We start from the raw sequence: 20,595 nt of genomic DNA, 5'->3' as shown, positions 1-20,595 counted from the left end.
GCGAAGTAAAAGTCTGAAATGTGGTGGAGCACAACAGCTTTTCCAGTCTTAGATGAACACACATTGATTTTATCCCTTAACCTAACCCTAAACATAACCTAACCCTAAACTCAACCTTAACCTAAACTCAACCTTAACCTAAACTCAAAAACCTAACCCTGACCCAAGTCTTAACCCCAGTCCCCACAATATGACAGTGTAAACAATTTATGTCCCCACAATACATGTCCGACCTTGAGGCCATTTGTCCTGCGTGCAGCGTGAAGTTTAAATAACTGGACACTGGGTGATCTGTTTAGCCGACGGTTAAACATTCAGACCCCCTGATAACCTCATGGACCACTCTTTGTTTTAAGCTACAGGTTCATCTTTGTCAACTGGAGCCAACATTCACTCACCTTTTATCTCGAACAAACACAACACGCAGACACAAAATAACACAAAATAGGACACACACTACAAATTAATATTTTTTTTAAAAACTGCATTTATAAAGTCCTACTTAAAGGGGCTCTATGTTACAATCTGTAGCAATTCACATGTATCAGTCAGTTTTTTATTAGCCATATGAGCAGATTGTAATGTGACGTGGAAAATGAGAGCTTCCCCATCTCTCTCTTGTCGTTAATAGTTAGATAATGCTTAGAATTTCCTCTTTAGTTACATTTAGGCAGTTTTAATCCCCTCAGTGTAACATAAAGTAAATTCTTCAAAACTAAATGACTTTGGTAAATATCATCACAGTTTGGTCTCGTATGTTTGGATACCGTTGACTTTCTGCTTCATGTTCATTTCCCTTTGTGGTTCTCCAGGTTTGGAGTGCATCTTTTGAAACTCTGCAGCGATCTCCAGCGCTGTCTGATTCTTGGTCTCGGGGACGTTGAACCACACATACAGCCCACAGACGGCGCAGAAGAACAAGAATATAAGAAAACAAAAATAATCCAGTTTCTCCTGGAAAGGGAGCGTTGTAGAGGACATGTGTACGTCAGTGTGAGTTTATTTACGTTTATTTAATCTGATTTCACTCATGTCTACTGACCTTGAGTGAAAAATATGCCAAATCTGACCATGATTGTAATGTGCTTACCACTAAGATAGGGAAGAGCATCCCCAGCACAAACAGGCCTGTCCAGTTGATAGTGCAGGCAATGGTGTATCCAGCTGATTTGAACGACTGAGTAAATATCTCCCCTGGAAGAGGAGCTGTTGCTCCAGCTGAGGGTCACAAGCAAAGGGAGGATTTTATGCACAGCAGTAAAATGAACTGAAGAGGCAATACTGAAATTAAAATCCTGGGTAAATAGGCTAAAATCTGGACCAATAAATGTACCTGGTCCACCGGAAAAAAAGAAAATGAAGATGAAAATGAGGACCATGCTGCAGTACGGCATCCAGGAGATGTGGGTCTGAGAAAAAAAAGGAGGTTCATGAGTTATTTGAGTTGCTGTCAGTCATAATTAGGCGTGTTTAAACACTGGTTTTATGGTGACTCACTTGCAGGTACAGAGTGATGGTGAGGAGGATCAGTGTTGCAGACATCCCTGCGTATCCTCTTAACAACAGGACCTTTTTGCCTGTATTCTCAATGGTCATAAACTGCAATGTCAAAGCACATTTTTAACAATTAAACACAAGGGGGAGCTCTAACTATACATTAAGACTGAGAGCAAAAGAAAGGTGTTTTTTTTTCCCATTATTGTTTTCCTAAATGACAAAAAGTAGATAAAGAAAACCAAACATCCATGTCAGGATGTAAAGGATATCACATTATAATTCATTGTTAAAAGGCCATAAAACAGATTTAAAGCATGATGGGACTTACACAACCTATAGAAGTGGCCAACTCACACAGCCCTGTTCCCAAGGCAATGTAACGTAACTGGTGCTCCTGGATTCCTGCCGCACGAAACACCTCGAAAGAATAAAAGTACACCTGGAGGGAAGAATGTGAATCGGAACCAGATTATATGTTTATTTGTGAAGCTCCCTAGTTTGAAATGGTCACGTTCAGTTAACATGTACCAAAGGCTTCAGCGCTGCAGTGCAGTGATGTTAATGTGTGATGAAGAATTGTTACTTCACACCTAAACCTTTTTTTTAATTCAATTATTTAAATGACTGGTGTACTTTGATTGAAAAGGGGAGGCTTTTGGGAAAATGTAGTTGAGCTAAGTTCACAATTATTGTTTGATTGTTATCAAGGGTCACTGATCAAAACTCATCAAATACTCAAAAAGGCTAACTTTAGCACTCATGTACATAGAAGCAGGAAAAATTAGGTCCTCGTCTGGGTTCAAAGCCTGCTAATGAAGACGGAAAGGCTCGTTTTGTTTGAGGGAAAAGTCGAAAAAATAGAGAAAGAGCAGCGGCTCTTTCTTTCCAAGACATTTTGGGTAATGGACTTCAGAAAAAGTAGGTGAGAAGATTGATACCACTCTCCTATTTGCACAGTACAAATAAGGCCCGTTAGCTTAGCTTAGGGATGTAGCTTCGGGAAAAAACTGGGCCTTTTTTTTTTAACACACGTTTTAATATTTCGTTTTGAACCAATTAGTGAGCTTCAGACGTGCTGGTAGATTTTGTCAGGTTTTTGTTATGTTTCAATACAAACACGCTAGTTGTTTTCCTCATTTCCAGTGTTTGTGCTAAGCTAACCCGCTAACCTGGTTCTAGCCTCATATCTAAGAGACAGACATGACCGTTGCCTCTCTTGTCATCTGTTTCTCCAGCACAAAACAAATAAGCATATTTCCCAAAATGCTGACACTGCGGTCAAATCTTTTTTTACTTGCATTTGGCATTAATGTTTACAGTATAAATACTGTACAGCATTGTCATTTGCAGCCTCAACATGCTCACATTCAGTCATATTTGCATATAATCTCTCACAGTTGTCTACCAGGTCTGTCCAGATTACACTGCTAATCAGCCTCAACACATAAACGATCAATAGTCCTCATGTTTGGCACATACCGGCCTAATACTGTTCATTTACTCCGCACACTTTTACCTAAAAAGAGGTCTGATTATGCAAAGGGAATGTTATGTTTCCCAAAGTGCAGTTAACATTTAGTGTTAGGTGTATTTCATATAACTCACAGCGTTGATGCCACAGAGCTGCAGTGCAGTGAAGGTAAAAATGATCGTGATGAGCTGCCAGCGCACACTTTGGTTCTGAATCAGCTCCATCACGGAGTGGCTGCGAACGTTCTGCAAGGCAACCTTCTCCTGCAGCATCTCCTCCACCTCGATGCTGTAGTCCTTGTTGCCCCACAGCCTCCTTAATGCTATAACAAAGCAGCAGATTAAGGTAGTGATAACACCAAAGTCCATACCTGTGCACAGAAATGCTTTGTCACACCTTTCTCGCAGGCCTGGTGGTCTCCTCTGTCCAGCAGCAGGAACCTGGGAGACTCTGGAAGGAAGGGCAGGGTGGAGAGCTGGAGTAACGCAGTGCAACCTATGAAACCAAGCAGCCAGGGCCACCTCTCCTCTGTGCCAAGCAACTCACTGCAAGGGCAACGTCATCTTCAACATCATGCAACAACATGCACACAAACACTTCCTGCTAAAGTGTTGTCTTGTTCATAGGGACCGATGTTGTAAAGGTCTGTTTTTTCTCAGTTTTGGTCATCCTTCTTATCAATAATATTACCATTTGTCAAAAGAGTTGAGATCTCTACACACTGGCCATATACCATCGGCAAGTAAAAGGACATTATACCTCGTTCTAACAAGTGATTAAGAAATATATAAGAGCTCTGCTATCAGCGTATTGTATTAATAATCAAATGTGTAATGACTGTAGTTACAATGAAGTAATAAGAAGACCAGGAACCAAGATTGATAGTAACTGAGATAAGTTTGAGCTGTATGCTTTGCCCTCGCTAAAACTTTGTAATAAACCTTCAACTGTAGTTAAAAAGTTAGGTGATAAGTGTGCAAAATATCACAAACGTTCTGAAAGGTTACTGTAGCCTACCACCAAATTGAAACAGTCCCTTAGGGTTTACAAAAAGCCCCTAAAATTCATCCAAGCACCATACCAAGTGCTCAGATCATTTAGAGGGGAGCTGTCGTTAACGGGCGTGGCTGGTGGACGTATCTGACTCAAGGGCTATTCAAGTCAGGTGCCAAGCCAGCAGGTAGGAATTTGACTCCGGTTCACAGAAACAGACATACAGCTAGAAAACAACAAAAAACTGAATAAATAAGGTAAAGAATGCTAAAAAGAAAGAAAGAAAGAAAGAAAGAAAGAAAGAAAGAAAGAAGGATTATATGCATAGACATTAACTGCTAAAATATGAGAACCAGGTGACATCATTCAAGAGAAGTGAGAGCAGGTGATTACATTTGGTCCATTGGATTACAAAAAAGGACATCTAATCTGAATACTTTTGGTTTACTTAAAAATCAGAAATTGAAAATGTTATACTGAAACAAAGTGACACAGTCACAAAAATGTAAGTTCTAAAAATATGATTTGTCCTCTGTAACGATCTCAAAACATTTTTATGCACTAGATCCCCTAGAGGACCCTCAAGGCCCCCTGGGGGTCCCTGGCCCCCACTTTGAGATCCACTGTTCGAGGGATGGTGATGTAAGTTAAGATTTCGTACTTATTCCCCCCCTGCAGAGAGGACACCGTGGTATAGTTCTGTCCACATGTGAGCTGTAATTTAAACCCACCACCACCTGACCCCTCACTTGACTCTGCACAGTATCCATGACGCCGGCCACCTCACCTGATCCCCAGCAGCTGACCAGAGAACTTCCCCAAGGAGATGAAGGAAGCGACTGTCACACCCACCATCACACGCAGCCTCTTGGGGGTGCATTCAACAAGGTATATGGGGTGAGCTGAGAGACTGACTCCTAAAGGCGTACGCAAGGGAATCATACATTTTGAGAAGAGTCAATAATGATCAATAACTGGGTGACAAATGGGAGAGAGCTTAGGAATATACTTGTGACAAGCATAAATAGAAATTGATTGTCTGTAGGGTTAAATGGGGAGCGAAGAGTGATGGAGCAGCCATGAATGAAGAAATTCAAGAAAAAGAGAGATGTAATGGGTCTCCTCATACAGTACAGTTGGTTCACCTGAACTGATGCCATAGACCAATCGTCCCACCATGATCATCTCAAAGGACATTGCTGTTTGGCTAAAGAGCATCAACACAGCGCCAATTATAGCCAGCAAATTGTTTACCAAAAGGCATCGCTTTCTGCAGGGGAGAGAGGAGACGGAGGCTTCTGTGTTAGAGCCCGAGGCCATCATTAAGAAAAACAGGAAACAAAAGATAAAAGTTTAATTCTGTGTGTCTTTGAAGGTATTTGTTATGTTAATTGAAGTTCTGTTTACCTCCCAAATTTTGTAATCAGGGGACCAGCCACCAGTGACCCCAGTAACCCTCCGAGGCAGAAAATGGACACAGTGATGGACCAGATGAGAGAAACCTGCGACTCGTCCAAGGAGACGTTGTATCTGTGCAGACACGTTTTGTTCACCAGCTCCTTTATAAACTGCAATTATCACAGGCACAGTTAGTCTAGTTGTCAGCGTAGTCATGACAGCGTAATGTAGGTTTTATCAGGTTTATGGTGTTTTTATATCTGACGTGGAAAGTGTTAAAACATTTTACAAAACTTAACTTGTCTACGACGTAATCATTGATCTTTTCTTGTAGTTCTACTTACATCAGACGGGGAAGTCATCACAGATATACTGAATCCATATTGAAATGTCCCGCCGATGCCAGTGACAAAAATGGCAGCAATTACAAGAGGACATTCTAGCTGCAGACATGAAGCAAGAGAACAGTTTGAATGACAATTTTTTATATATGACGACAGATCATCGAATTTTACTTTCCCGTCTACACATTTCCCAAAGCTTACATCTGTCAGAGTCTATGTTGAATTATTTATGATGCTTCTGCAAGCTGCAGCCATCTCTCAGAGCATCTAATTAAATGTAGTATTTAGGTTGATTTTCATTTAATAAAGCTTGCTCTGGCCCTTCACCCTAAAAGAAAAAAATGTGGGGTAGATGCACTAAACAATTTGAAATTTGAAATTTGAAATTACCTACCAGGAGTGTTAAGTACCGTGGCATAGCTGGAGTCCGGTCTGCAGTCGTGTCTGCAGTCGTTTGTAATCATTCACACATTCAACCGGTCAGGCAGACATCTCAGTGAAATTATTAACTTTCTATGCAGGCCAAAGAGAAAATAACACGGAGTCCGATAAAACAACCACCTTATTGGGTAGCTGTAGGTGTGTGTGTCAGTTTTGTGTTTTCTTTACAATAGATAATGAAATGACTTTGAACTCTTCTAAAAAATGATTGTCTTGCGATCTATTTTTAAAGCTTGAGATTCTTCTCCTAAGAAAAACAAAGACAATACTTTGAGGTTGGATGTGGAGGATGATCCAAACAGAATGGAAGAACAAATAGTATCCACATTGAAGTATTTTAGGTCACAGGAATTCGTAAAGATCCCAAGTTACGGACAGTTTAAACTTCTGGAAAAAGTGTGAATCTGGAATGATGATATCAGTAGTCAAGAACAAGAACTACCTTTGGTTTACATTTTAGAAGCAGGTGTTGCATCACATTAAGAAGCTGTAATGCAACAGTAGAGTGCATACCTCCGCCAAGGCCCAACAGTCCCCTTTAATTCAATCAAGCCTAATCCAGTATCAAATAAAACATATTTAAAATCAAGATTTTTATTAGGATCCAAATGTACTTACTCAAACAATTCACGAAATATGCCAGATCTTTTTCTTCAAGATCCACGCATTATTGCCTGAGAAATTAACAAAAATGCCGAAAAAACACAATATCTCGCACTGTTGAAGAAAGTGAGAAAAAAGATTCTTGGATCCGTCCCTTTATCCACATCTTCACCAAAAGTTGTCGGGGTCTATTTTTAGCCAAGACTCATCCCTCAGTCAAGTTTTATGGAAATCCGTTCGGTGGTTTTTGTGTAATCCCTCCTACAAACCAACCACCCAACAAACGGCATGAGCTAAAACATAACTAAGGGACATTTGAGAATTTCTCTCACAAGTTCCACATCCATAATCCCTAAAATAATAGTTCAACATTTTGGTAAATACACTTATTTGCTTTCTTGTTGAGAGTCAGGTGAGAAGATCGATACCACATGTCTATGTAGTGCTTATGAAGCCACTGCTGGCAGGCAGTTAGTTAATTTTAGCATAAAGACAAAATGTGAATCGTGTAAAAACAACATGTTGAAGTCTTATCTCATCAATGTGAGATTCCCAACCTATAGAGACTCCAGAAAGGAAAATGAGATATACGATACAAGTGTACTACTTAACAAACTATTCCTTTAAGATACAGGAAGTCCTCTGATAAACCTGCACACGTCATGTCGAGCTGGAAAACCGTTGGATTTGTCCTCATACCAAAATGATGCAATCAGGCACCTCTTCACATCTGTGGCTTGTGATAGCTGAATACCAAAACCTGTTTCTAATGACGCCTACATCACAACAAAAAAAAAGAACAGACACCTCCTACAGTATCAATCTGTGTCAGGCAGACTGTCTTTCCAGATGTCAAATGCTGACCTCCAGGAAGGAGCTGGTGACGGCTGTCCTGCATCATCTCCAGGAGGTGGAGGCTCAGGTGACAACACACTCCAGACAGACCTCACAGAGACTGAAACCTCTAGAAAGCTGCCAGGAGGACTGTTTTCTAGAGGAGGTGAAAGCTCTTGCAGCTGCCAGAGGAGCCACATTTGAAATTGAAATTAATTTAATTCAGTTGTTGAATATGTCTTCGTTTCAACTTGACAACTGCTTTAAAGCTCCTTAACAATGGGAGCGCTGGAAAAGTCACAGGGTCATTAAAGTAAGTAGGATTTAGCCTCTGGGGAGCATGAATCTGATGGTTATCCATCCAAGTGTTGAACTGACAGACAGATCAACACCAGCTGCCTTTACATGGATGAATACATCAATCGGATGAGACTGATCTGATCCGGCCTGATCTAAATGAATTTTCAGATCACTAGGGGTGGTGTAAACCTTTGATGTTACTGTCAGTAGGAAAATATTAATTCAGTATTAATATTAATATTATATTCTTTCTGTGCTACTACTCTTTGGCTGATACTGGCCATGCTGCTGTGTGGATCATAACATATTGGACATTGAATTAATCTGAAAAATCTTTCGTTTAAGGAGAGACCAAACTTTTTTTTATAGATGTCAGTGTTTGAGCCACGACATATGCCAAAATGTGACCTGCAACAGACTAGGTAAGCCATATTTTTAGCTGAGCCCACTGCCGGTAATCCCTTTAACTACGTTGTAACGCATATCATAAAATGGTAAACACTGCTGTGAAGACTTAAGTCAAAGTTTTATGATACGCTCATAAATCTGATAAATATTCATTTCAATTTACGACACAACCCGCTGTCGAGGTAAAAATACAAGTTTGGAGCAATGCCGACACATTTCCAAACTGACACAGTTGTTGATCACTGGCAGAGGACAATAAAATTGTTTTTTCAAACACTGTGAATCACTGCAATCACGACAGGTCAGCAGGCAGTCATGAACATGCACTAAGAATATTAGGTATATGGGCCCAGTATCATGCACAGACACACACAAACCAAACACTTGATCTCCTCCAGGCTTACTTCAGGCATGATAATAATAAAAACACATCCTGCTAATATCTGACTTTGTTATTGTTGTTGTTGAACTTGTTTCAATGATCCATTTACATGTAGGTTGTAAAACTGTAAAATCTTCTTAGCTAGTGATTTCACTTAAGGAGTGGATATTATTGATAATCACAGGGAGAACTTGTATTTTCTCTTTCACTTTGGAAACTAGCTCAGTTAAGCTCTAGACTGGCTTGTTCTCACTGTGAAAGCTGCGCTCAAAGTGCGAGGCTGGTTGAATTCCTGAAGGCGTCCTGATAAGGCACATGAAAGACATCCTGGCGAACGGGCTGAGCCAGAGTGAGAGAAACAACAGAGAGGGAAGAGAAGAAATTAGGGCACTGAGATCAGAGTGAGGAACACAAAGATGTGCTTCATTGTGTTTGAGGAGGGAAAGTGAGACCAGATACTGATTATAAATGGGAACTGGGGGATATGCTGCACCTGACAAAGGCGGAGGAGAAGGATGACTGGTTTTATTGCCACTGAGAACAGAGGGTGGGAATGAAAGTAGATTACCCAAATAGCCAAGCTAAGTCTTCAGTTTTGAAACTGCAACATATTAAATCCTCAATGCCCGTTATGGACACTATCCCATTTTTCACAAACAAAACAGTCCCTTGATGTGGTGAAAATATTTTTTCAGCCATCTGCTAATAAAGGATAAAATGACACCCCTGGTATCAAACCCCTGCACATTTTATGTAGGTCTGGATCTTTTCAGTAACAATAACTTGCACAAAGACCAGCTGTTCGAATTTCATTGTTGGATTGAAGTTATTTTGAGCATCTGGAGGTCTGTTTGTCAGACCTCCCACTGTGAGAAAACAGAGATGTGTGCGTGTGCTCTTCTTTTTAAAGCTCCTTATGAACCAACGACTGCAGCTCTGGTCTGTGAAGGACACAACTGTGAAGACTTTAAAGTAAAACTTTGTAACTTTTGAAAGAAGAAACTCTCCAAATTCAAAAACAATAAAACACATATCTCCTTCGGAGTTTCTGTCCTGATATGACCATCAGCTTATGTTGGCTAATGTTTGCTTAGGTTAGCAAATTATAGATATCACAGTATAACTTAAATTACTGAGTCACAGACTGTGTGACTGTTCTTGTGGTGCTGCTGTTACACATTATCAAATGTGTTTATTGAATAGTGGTTGGGATACTTGTACCTCACTGGTGTGAGGAAATGTTGTGTATTGTGCCATTTGGTGAGGTCCGCCCCCCAGCTTCCCATAAAATACACTCCTATCCACCCCTAGTGTAGCTACTTTGCTCTAGCTACTCCATGTTTAGTGCTTATTAGCGAGTGTTTAAAGTGTCACTCAACAGAAATGACATATTCTTGACACATACCTTTCATGTCGTGCACCTGAAGACTTTTGTTATGTCATATTTTGCTGCACTTTAGTGGGTAGATGTCAGCATCTGGTTACCATTCACACCACTGAAAACCTTTCGCTGAGGTATAAATTGGCGGTGTTGGCTCTTTAATGTTTGTTGAGTGACAATCATCAAAATTTCCGAATCAGTTATGACAGTAAAACGAGTCATTTTGCGGTGTTGTGATGCTAAAAAAAATGTATCCACCGTTTTACAGATGCTTCTTTCACAATGTAAGCTTAAGGCAAAAAGTCCTTTTCGGGCCGCAGTGCATCACGTGACATTGTAATTACATGGTTTGGCGACTACAAAAAACTGGCTTCAAACACGACGTGGCTGCAGACTGTTGGACTTGTTTTATTATTTCTGTTGTGAGCTTAATGGAAGTGCGACATTAATCAGTGGCATACGTCTCTGTTTGTCAGGCTGCTAAACCGTTTTATAACTTTCTCACTGGAGACAGACGAGACAAATACTAAATGTCACTTCAGCATTTTCATGGGAGCTGTTACTCATTTTCCCATTACAATTATCAAAATGGCATTTACTGTTATTCAGGCATTTTTAGCACTGCGTTAAAGCGCCTTCAAACTTTTTATCCTTTCTAACTTCATGCACCACAGTCTTTAGTAAAAGTTAACAACACCTCTGAAAAGTGTCATCTAAACAAGAGTAAAACAAACCATTTTTGATATTTCAACATTTGGTGTTGTGTAGTTTTTGTCTGCCAGTGAAAGCTGTACAGAGTTCGGTTCTGCACGAACAACCAGCAAAATTGTCGCTGTGACTAATCAGCAAAGTACATTATCAGTCCAGCTTGCCAAAAAACATACTTTATCTATCGCTCTCAGAGTCCTTTGGATTAAGTATATATTTGCCATGAGGTGGTGGTAGCACATCTGATATTCTAAGCGTGCGTCTCTTAAACGCTGTATGTATCGCTGAGCCTGGCCTCTTTTTGTCAGGCCATCAGAGAAACACTTGGCAACAGAAACAGACACTCAAGGAGTCGTGCCAAACTGGTAAGGTCCTCCCAAGTAGACAGAGAGTCATGGCAACGCTTGATCACGATGAATAATGAATGGCTCACAGGTTCACTTTACAAGGAGCTTTTCAGGCTCAGACACACACTCACTATATTCTCATTATCTGTGTGAACTGCAGTCAGGGCAGGGTGACTTATACCAACAGATGCTCTTACAACTTCTCCCCTTCCTCTGCAAAATATTTTCCAGAAACAGTGTGCTGACCTTTCAAATGTAGTCCATGCTTGGCTAAAATAGAAGCCACATGTATGCAACAAATTGTGACTTTGCAACCTCTCCCACTGCACGAATGACAAACAGGGCCATCAGAGTTGAAGTAATTGCTCTTTTAACTCTTCATGGCTGCTTAACATGTGTGAAGTAAAGCACAGACAGCGATCTACTATGAAAATGTAAAGGTAAAAACTGATAAGTCCTGTGTTTTTAATCTATCTGGAGCTGCATAAGTGTATGTCATAAAGGAATAACTTAACTTAACATAGCTTAGCATAAAGAGTGGAGACAGGGGGGAAACTGGCCTGTAACACCCCTGCTGTCACAAAGACAGCGTTAGCAACATTACAGCCTGGCTCCTGTCCAAAGCAAAAAACAACCGTCTTGATTCCCAGTGATAAGAGGAAACACATATCAACGAGGGAACAGACTTTGACACAACACCAGCGGGTTTCCTTTTCTTGTGCAGTGTAGAGTTTCCACAGTTATTCAAGTTGTTCCACTGCTACCTGAGGACAGTGACCAGGGAAAACAATGCCTCCCACTGTTTTGGTTGGGCAATGGCAGACGCTCTTCCTTTGTGCTGTAGTTTGACCTTCATTTTTTGCGGGGGGAAAATCAGACCAAATAACATGATGAAAGGTTGTAGTTTGGCAAAAGGAGAATTATCTGTTGGACTGTTTCTAAATTAATTCACCATATACATTACTGGCTTTGCGTTGTCAAAGGAATCCACACCTCTAAATCTCACTATAAACATGTTTTATCTTCTGTGAGCTACATATGCGATGAAGCAATCACTGACTATAAAATATGGACGGACCTTCTGGGTCTGAAAAGTGAAGCCAATCTGGAAGTGCCTTAACCTTGCATTCGTTTTAATGGTCAGCAGGGGGACACTCCTCTGGTTTCAAACAGATTTCTGATTGTATGTAAGCTTATGAGAAAATGACCCGACTTCTCACTTTATTTATTATCTCAGTAAACAGTTTCCTAATGAGTTCATGGTCTCAATCACTAGTTTTAAGTCTTCTTCAATACAACGTGACGTTTATTTGGTAAATCACGGTCCCATTCAGAGTAAAACTGACAATAAAGCAGGGTTTGCTTTAGCTGTGTTTGGCTGCGTAAGCATTGTCAGTGTGAGCATGTTAGCATTAGCTCTTGTGCCTGTCTGTCTGGCTGTAAGGCTCAAAACTCAACAAAGCATTTTTAGACGACTATCCTGGAAAAGATTCAATTTACATTTCGGGTTTTATCTCTCTACTGACAGATGTTAGAGACAGACTTTCACTGAACGGCATTCAGCCGTAAGACTGTGACGAAGTGGTATTTTCTCATCCGCAGGTGTATGATGGGACGGACTAAAGCGTTAGAGACGAGAAAAGATCAAAGAGCAGCAAAGGTGAAAGATGTAGGTCACGTCAGACTTTGGGATAAAGCCTCTTCCATCCCGCTTTGCTCAGAGCAGTGAGCTAACAAACAGAGCAACGCTGTCTGTAACCGTAATGTGCGCTTATGCGAAATGACAAAGGCTCAGGTTCTCTTTGTCAGACGCACACACAAACTAACACACACACACACAACTCAGAGATGAAACGTGAAGAGCTTGTCAAATTTGTCCTCAAAGTGCCAGTCACCATGGATCAATTTTCTAATCTCCAGTGGCAGGAAACAGACTGATGCAGCTGAAGAGAAAACAAGTTTAACAAAAGAATTTCAGAGCTTTGATGTTAATTATAGTAATAATGGTCATGTCATATATGTTTTTTTTGTGTTTGTGTGTGTGTTTTAAAGAACCAGACAGTCGTGTCCTTTCAAAGTTGTCAGTGTGATACCAGTCAGTGAACACACCTCTCACTACATGATGCATTCATCCTCATCGGGCCATAAAACACTCATGTGTATGAAGTAACAAGACAAGCAGACCAATTAGACTGTGCATGCAGGCTTGTTGCCCATTCTCCATATAACAAATGACAAAAATTCAAAATGAGCCACCACAGTGGCAGTATATCACTCTGCTTATTGAATTAAGCTTGAAACCTGAGAGTCAAAATCCCATGTTGTATATCGTGCCATCATGCCCTTGAGTGTGGCACTTAAAACAGATTGCCAGTAAATCTCCAGCTCAACACAAATGGCTCTTCTGTCAGGTGTGACGCACCTTAAAGCCCTCTGGATTCAGGTATCAGGGACATTAGAGGAGGAATTGGAGTGAAAACAGGTGCAGAATGCTGCCGGCGGGCGAGTTTCCCACTCAAGTCAGGTATCTGGTGTCCATATGAGTCAAAGCTAAATAAATCATGTTCAATTAATTTGAAGCACAAGGGCACGGGTGACATTGGATTTTTTTTTTTTTTGTGAAACGTGGAAGAAATAATGTAGAAATTCAATGTCAGAATTACACTTGATAAACTCTGGAGGGTTGTTATCATTTATTTTTTTATTTCTTTCACACTTTCTGTGTCCTTGTCTCATATATATCGATTCAAATATTTAGTGTGAAAATGTATGTTAAATCAGTGAGTTTCTGTTTTAGTCATCTGTTCATAATGTGTCGTTTTATGTTGATTGTAAAGATTTTGGCTTTGCTTTGAAAACTGCTGCATAGATAAAGCACTTTAGTCATTATCTTAGTCAGCCTACTGTAGATGAAAAGTCAGATGAAGTTTCATAGTCCACAAAACATTTCTGGAGCTTCACAACAAAACTGCGCAGCGTGGTTTTACCTCGTCAATAATTCTGTTTGTGAATCTAATGGATGGGATCTTAAGTTGCAGCCGGAGGTGGTGAGTATCTGCTTCCCTGCTCTTTGCAGATGATGTGGTTCTGTTGGTTTCATCTGACTGTAACCTTCAGCACACACTGTGGTTTGCAGTCGATTGTGAAGTCTGAGGCTGTGGCCAGAAGTCTCCCGGTTGGGAGTGATTGCTGCCCTCAGTAAAGCAGTTTAAGCATCTCAAGGTTTTGTTCTTGAGGGTATAATGGAGAGTGAGGTCGATAGAGAGACTAGTGTGGTACTTGCAGGAATGCAGACATTGTAGCAGACCATTGTGGTCTGACCTGGGAACGCCTCCTCCAGGAAGAGCTGGAAAATGTTGCTGGAGAGACATTCATCGGAAATTTGTTGCCCCATCACCAGAATAAAATGTTGGCATTTTGACTCTCATATCGGGAGGTGGAGGGGATGGGGGTGGAGCTGGGCGACAAGGCTACCATGCCAGTGGAGTGTGAAACCCCTAGATATTTTTGCGAGGGAACACAGTGTTTCAACACTTGTAGGCATGACACAGCTGCATAATGTGTAACGAGACCTTGGGGCACCTCCGGCCGTGCTTGTGGTGACCAAAGCAGGTAAATGTAAAGTTTTAACCTTTCCCTGTTTTGCAGAAATGTACATTTGCAACATTTAGTCTGGACACTGGGTGGATTAGCCTGCTACCACCACAAGTGACCCTGCCCCAAATAAGCATCAGCAAGTCAATGAATGAAAGACATCAGAGTAGCATTTTGAACCAGATACCAGCACCAAATACTAGCATCGCTGTTCTGCCTTGACATGAACGTTACGGCGCTTCCTTTTCTTTAGTTGAAGCAAAAGCTCAACATCTTCCGGTGCTTTCTCTGTGTTTTAATAATGTATTTTTCAAGTACATGGTGTGAACTGAACTTTCAAACTGTCTGGCAACAATGTGACCATTAAAGTTTAATCAGATTGAATTCACTAAATTCAAACAAGACCTGCAGTGTCTACAAGCAAAAACTCGTGTTAACTTTGTAAGACTCCAGAAACCAGTATGTATTATAGAGCTGTGAGCAGTCCTGAAAGGTCCCTGCAAAATAAGTTACCTAAAGAACCTGAAAATAAACACGGGACTCCTGGACTTTTCAGGAGTTTCACAATTTATGAGCATTGCCTTCTGGCCTTCTTATCAACACTTTGATTTATAGAGTCTTGGAAGTAGACGGAGGTGTTATTTGACAACAGGCCATGAGGTCAAACTCTATAAAGGTCAGAGAGGTTTACTTATCAAGTCTTGAGATCACATAGCTCGTCAAATTTTCACAAAAATAATACTCATCTAGTTTTAACTCTAATGATCAACTAGTTTGGCATCTGTGTTACTCCAGTAAATGTTGATTGGCACATACATTCAATAAGGTTTGTGTTCTTAAAGAGGACGCACTCACTTCCACAGCAGCTGAAGTGGATCACAAACATAACAATGAGTCAACTCTATTAGCAGCAGAGACAATAAACTGTTGAAATCGATTACATAAAGCACATTAAATGCAAATATAATGGCAAACAAAACAGCTGTAGAAAGAATTAAGCAAAGTCAAACCATTTATTCCAACAACTTTAATTGTTTTAAAATGCTGTAATCATACAATATAGACAAATGAACTGAATTTAGACAGCTGTAGCTGTAATCTGCTGCAAGAGTTCATTTTGTCTCCTGTTGTTCCAGCGCTTTGTCCCGGTGATGATTTAAGGGTGCAATGATCATCTGGTGTAACCTGAAAAACATGAAAACCCTTAATTTACAAGGCTTGTCTAACACAATGTAGTATCATTAACCATTCAGCATCATTTAGGCTCTTGATCTCGATCACTGCTTTGGTCTGTCTGAGTCTTCGGAGGCCTTGAAGTTATTAAAAAAGTCCTGGAGCAAAACAAAACCTTTGCGCATAACAAAAGCAATTCATCACCTTATCATCGTGGGAATTGAAAAGCGATCAATGGGCTTTGAACAACCAACGTTTCTTCTAATAATAAATATACAGGAATTTGTCACGGTGACATTGGTGCAAGACTTATTGATAACTCTCTCTGAGGCACGGGTGCAAGGTTGCTTCAGATCCACATTCTTTAGAGTACATTCATGCAACATGTAACAGTTTACAAACAGCTTTGCAGGTTAGTGAGTGATGTGGCTGAGAAATTTGCAGCAGACAAGATGTTACGAAGTTTAGATTGCCTATTTAGATGACCTATTTTTATGTTGTGTTACATGTGATGTGTGTGCTCCCAGTACACATGCATGTGCACAAGCTGTGGGGAAATACATATAGTATTAACACTATTGTGCTGATGCCTCTGAAGTAACAACCTGTCTGAAAACTGATTTTATAGAGCAGACTTTCTGTTAAAAGGTTGGCCACGACTCTCAGAAAGAAGGTCAGTGGTGTTCTGGATGTGGTTGGTCTTAATGGATCAGTAGGAAACTGGGGAAAGGACTGCCGAGCAGCTGATCGGCTGTTTCTGTCAAGCTAAGCAGGCTGCTGACTTCTCTACACGCCTCAGTCTGCATTTTCCTCCCAGCTTGTCAGGATGATCAAAACACAGTCCAGTAAGTAAACACATGGAGTCGAGGAGTAAAGTGGTGCTGACTCTGTGATTGTGTGAAGCGGCATCGTGTTGTTTCCTCTTTCAAGGCAGATCAGACGGAGAGTGGAGACGCTGCACAGAGCTGGAGAGCGACGTACACTAACAAGTTTGATGAAAACTTTGAGTCTTTACTGTAAACCTAACAAGAGACGTTTCTGTACACTCGGCCTGCTGCAGGATAACAACCACGCTTGATCTGAGTCAGCCAGCAGAGTCAGAATCAATAAATGTGTTTCAAAATGTTTTTATAATTTGATATCAGATACATCTCAGAGGCAAATATTGTACCTTTCACACCAGTACATTTGTCTCACAGCTTTAGTAATTAGTTACATCTCAGCAGTGATGGAATGTAACTAAATACATCTACTCAAGTACTGTATTTAAGTACAATTTTGACATTCTTGTACTTTACTTTAATTTTCTGCCACGTTATACTTCCACTCGACCACTTTCTGGAGGCCAATATTGTACTTTTTACTCACTACATTTATTCAGTAACTTTAGTTACTAGTTATTTTGCTGATTAGATTCTCCATCAGACCCAATATAGCTTATTTTTACATTTATTTTATTGGCTATTGGATAAGAATACTTGAATACTTGATACTTCGGTACATTTAAAGGGGCTCTGTTGAACTTCTGTGTTGTGCTGGAAACGTTAGCTACTGTTGCTCTCTGTAAGCTGAGCAGAGAGAGGCACTGGAGAACGTGCACACAGTCACATCCTTTGGACAGTGGTGGAAAAATCCGACCGGAGGCCTTCACAAAGAAACCCACAGTCCAGCAGCATGAAACAAGTTCAACAAGTTGTCCACAGGCTTGTATAGACAACGAGAGACGGGGAAGGTCTCATTTTTCAGGTGACTTTACAATCTGCTCACATAAAAGTGATTAATACGTATAAATTGCTACAAATTATGACATTAAACATCCACAGCAGCAAAATGCAACATACACTTTAATACGATATAAACCCCAAAACATCAGGTATAATAGTAAAGTGACAGGGAACATGTTACTGCACACGAGTGCTTCTATTTTTCATATTTGAAGCACATTTAGCTGATTTTGCTTTTACTTAAATAAATTTTACTTACAGTGGAGTATTCTCACAGTGTGATATCAGCACTTTTACTGAACTAAGGGATCTGAACACCTCTCCTCCCACATGTCTTCTGGGTGAAACGTGGTTTTATCTTGAAAATAGCCACAAAGAATTGAATGCCAGCTTGTAGATAAAAGGTTCTCATGTGTGAACCAGCACCTCACCACATCACTTCTCTCTGCAAGCACACTGGCCTCCACTGTCATTTCCACCACTAGGGGGCGTTTTAACCAGTTCCACAGGCAATAACACAGAGCATGAATGAATAATATGTATATGACTAATACGGATGCACCTCAGCTAATTATAGTGCCTTGATCATAAATCTCCAACTGAATGAATCATTGGCCTTTAGGACTCTCGTGGGACTCATCACAGATCCTCCTCACAGATATAAATTTATTTTATGTAAGACATAAGATAGATAGATAGATAGATAGATAGATAGATAGATAGATAGATAGATAGATGTGGGAAAAGTTCTGTTAACTTTCAGATTCATAAAACTGAATTTTCATAACTGCCAGAAAGCCGAGATGGCGGTGAAACTGCTGAGGCAGTGATTGGGGAGTTTCTGATTAAATTGCTGGCAAAATCAGGACAGAGGAAAAACTCATTAGATAAATGAAGGGGAAACACAGACTATACAAGTGGGGGATGTGTGATCACAGGTAATAATCACAATCCGGCCTGAATGAACACCTCCTCTTTCCTCACTGAATAATAACGCGGCTCGGATAGGAAACTGTGTCCATCCCCGTGGCTTGAATTTATGCACACTGTCTTCATTCACTGGTTTCCACACACACACACTCACACACACAGAAGAAGAAGAAAAAAACAACCTTCCGCCTCGAGAAGGTGGGAGGTGTCACGTGGTGCATATCTGCAGCCAATCAGGAGTAAGTGCGCATTGCGATGCTGTGCAGAAGGATTGTTTTATTAAAGGGTTGGTAGTGATCAATGAGCGAGTGGAGCTGTCCACCGTGCTCAAAGTTACTTCATGACGGACTGACTTTCAGCACCACGGGCAGCTCAGCGCCTCCATGTGAAGCAACACATTTAGACCTCCTGTGAGGTTTCATGTGTTTTATTTTAGATTTTCACTCCCCCCTTTTCAACTTTACGCATGTTTTGAGATTCTTATGCTGCCTTCACGGATCAGATGATGTAGCCTACATAAACAACGCCATGTGCGCAAACCGTGCAGCCTTGACTAAAATCCCCTAATACAAAAACATAACTCCAATATAGCCTAACAGCCTTAAGAGTGAATTTGTTGCTGCTGCTGCTGCTGCTGCAACGCCAGGACGTGTGGATGATTGGGTTTCAGCCTTTGGTTTATGCCTCCACAGCTGCTCAATCTCGGGCAGTTGGCTGTATTTCCTCGGGGTGATATAACTCTTCTACTCCATTAATAACGCAGCCACCAGCGGTCACATCAATCTGTGGCTGCAGACACGATCCCCCGGCCCCGTGTAGGTGCTACAGGGCCCGGACAAACACGTGGTCAGCGCGGCCAATGAGCTGAATGGAAGCAGCGCCTTGTAAATCAGCCGTGAAGGCGTGTGTGTTTCCTATGAAGTCAATAAATGGGGGAAATCAGTCAGGTATTTATGAATAGGCCTGGCTAATGGCTGTCACAAAGCAGTAAAAAGGAGAAAATTATCATTTTATGTGTTTTAATTTGCACTTTTTATTCTCTTTCTGGCTGCAGTTTCAGAAAGAAGTTAAAGGAGAAGTTCACCCAAAAATTTTAATTCAATCATCATCTGCTTTCCCCCATGCCGATTGAAAATTGTGTGAAGTTTCTTAGTCTGCAAAACATTTTTTTAGAGCTTCACAGCAAAACAACGTCGCAGCAGTCTCCTGAACAGCTGAAGTACATGGGGACTTGTTTTAAAACATTCACAAAAATGACCGAAACAAAACATAAAATTGCTCCATTCAGCTCGTCCACGTAATCCAGGTCTCCAGAAGCCAACAGGATCCCAAACTGATGGAAAAAGACGTTATTTGCACCCTTTTTAAATAAAAAAAATTAAAAATAAAACGGCCACTGCAGCTGTTGAGCTAAAAACGTTACAATGCGCTGCTGTTGTAAGAGAAAACAACAAAATATAAAAGGGGTAAATACAAGTCGTCCAGCATAATCCACGTCTCCAGAAGCCAAATTGATTTAAATAGACATTAACACAACTTTTAAATCCAAAAACTTTAATGTGGCTGCTGACTAAAAACTTTAGCGTGCACCCCGGCTGAAGTGGATGCTCGAGCTTGACCGTGTGTCGAGGGTGTAAATAAATAACCAAAACAAAACATGAAATGGTAAATATAACTCGTCCAGCTTAACACAAGTCTCCCGAAGCCCTGAGATCCAAAATGATCTGAAAAGACGTTATTTACACCCTTGACGTCTAGTCAAGCTTGAGCATCCAATTCAGGTCAGCGTTAACGCTTTCACTTTTAAGTGACTTTCCCGTCTAAGAAGAAGATTTTGGCTGTAAATAACATCTTTTAAAATCAACTTTGGCCACTGGAGACTTGGTTTACGCTGGACGAGATGTATGGAGCTATCTAAATGTTTGTTTTTGTTTTGTTTTTCACATTTTAAAACAAGTCCCCATCTACTTCTGCTACGTCTGCAACGCTGTTTTTGCTGCGAAGCTCCAGAAATGTTTTGTTGACTGCGTAATTCACCTGACTTTCCATCAGCGTGAGGCTGAGAGG

General features: G+C 40.7%; 1 protein-coding gene across 1 annotated transcript; it reads right to left on the bottom strand.

Moving 5' to 3' along the window:
- Window positions 1-738: 738 nt before the first annotated feature.
- On the bottom strand, window positions 739-6,121 carry slc2a11l (solute carrier family 2 member 11, like; the record flags this gene model as incomplete). The annotated part of the gene is made up of 12 exons (XM_084382850.1): window positions 739-954; window positions 1,091-1,218; window positions 1,334-1,409; window positions 1,498-1,599; window positions 1,826-1,936; window positions 3,103-3,290; window positions 3,365-3,513; window positions 4,749-4,878; window positions 5,107-5,231; window positions 5,369-5,529; window positions 5,704-5,802; window positions 6,098-6,121. The coding sequence occupies 12 exons, from the start codon at window positions 6,119-6,121 to the stop codon at window positions 739-741; spliced, it is 1,509 nt and encodes a 502-aa protein (XP_084238976.1).
- Window positions 6,122-20,595: the final 14,474 nt, after the last annotated feature.

The sequence above is a fragment of the Pagrus pagrus genome (assembly GCF_965226575.1).
Source record: "Pagrus pagrus genome assembly, chromosome: 19".
Taxonomy (NCBI): Eukaryota; Metazoa; Chordata; class Actinopteri; order Spariformes; family Sparidae; genus Pagrus; species Pagrus pagrus.
Note: the sequence above shows the minus strand (reverse complement) of the source record. Positions and strands in the feature narration are given on the sequence as shown.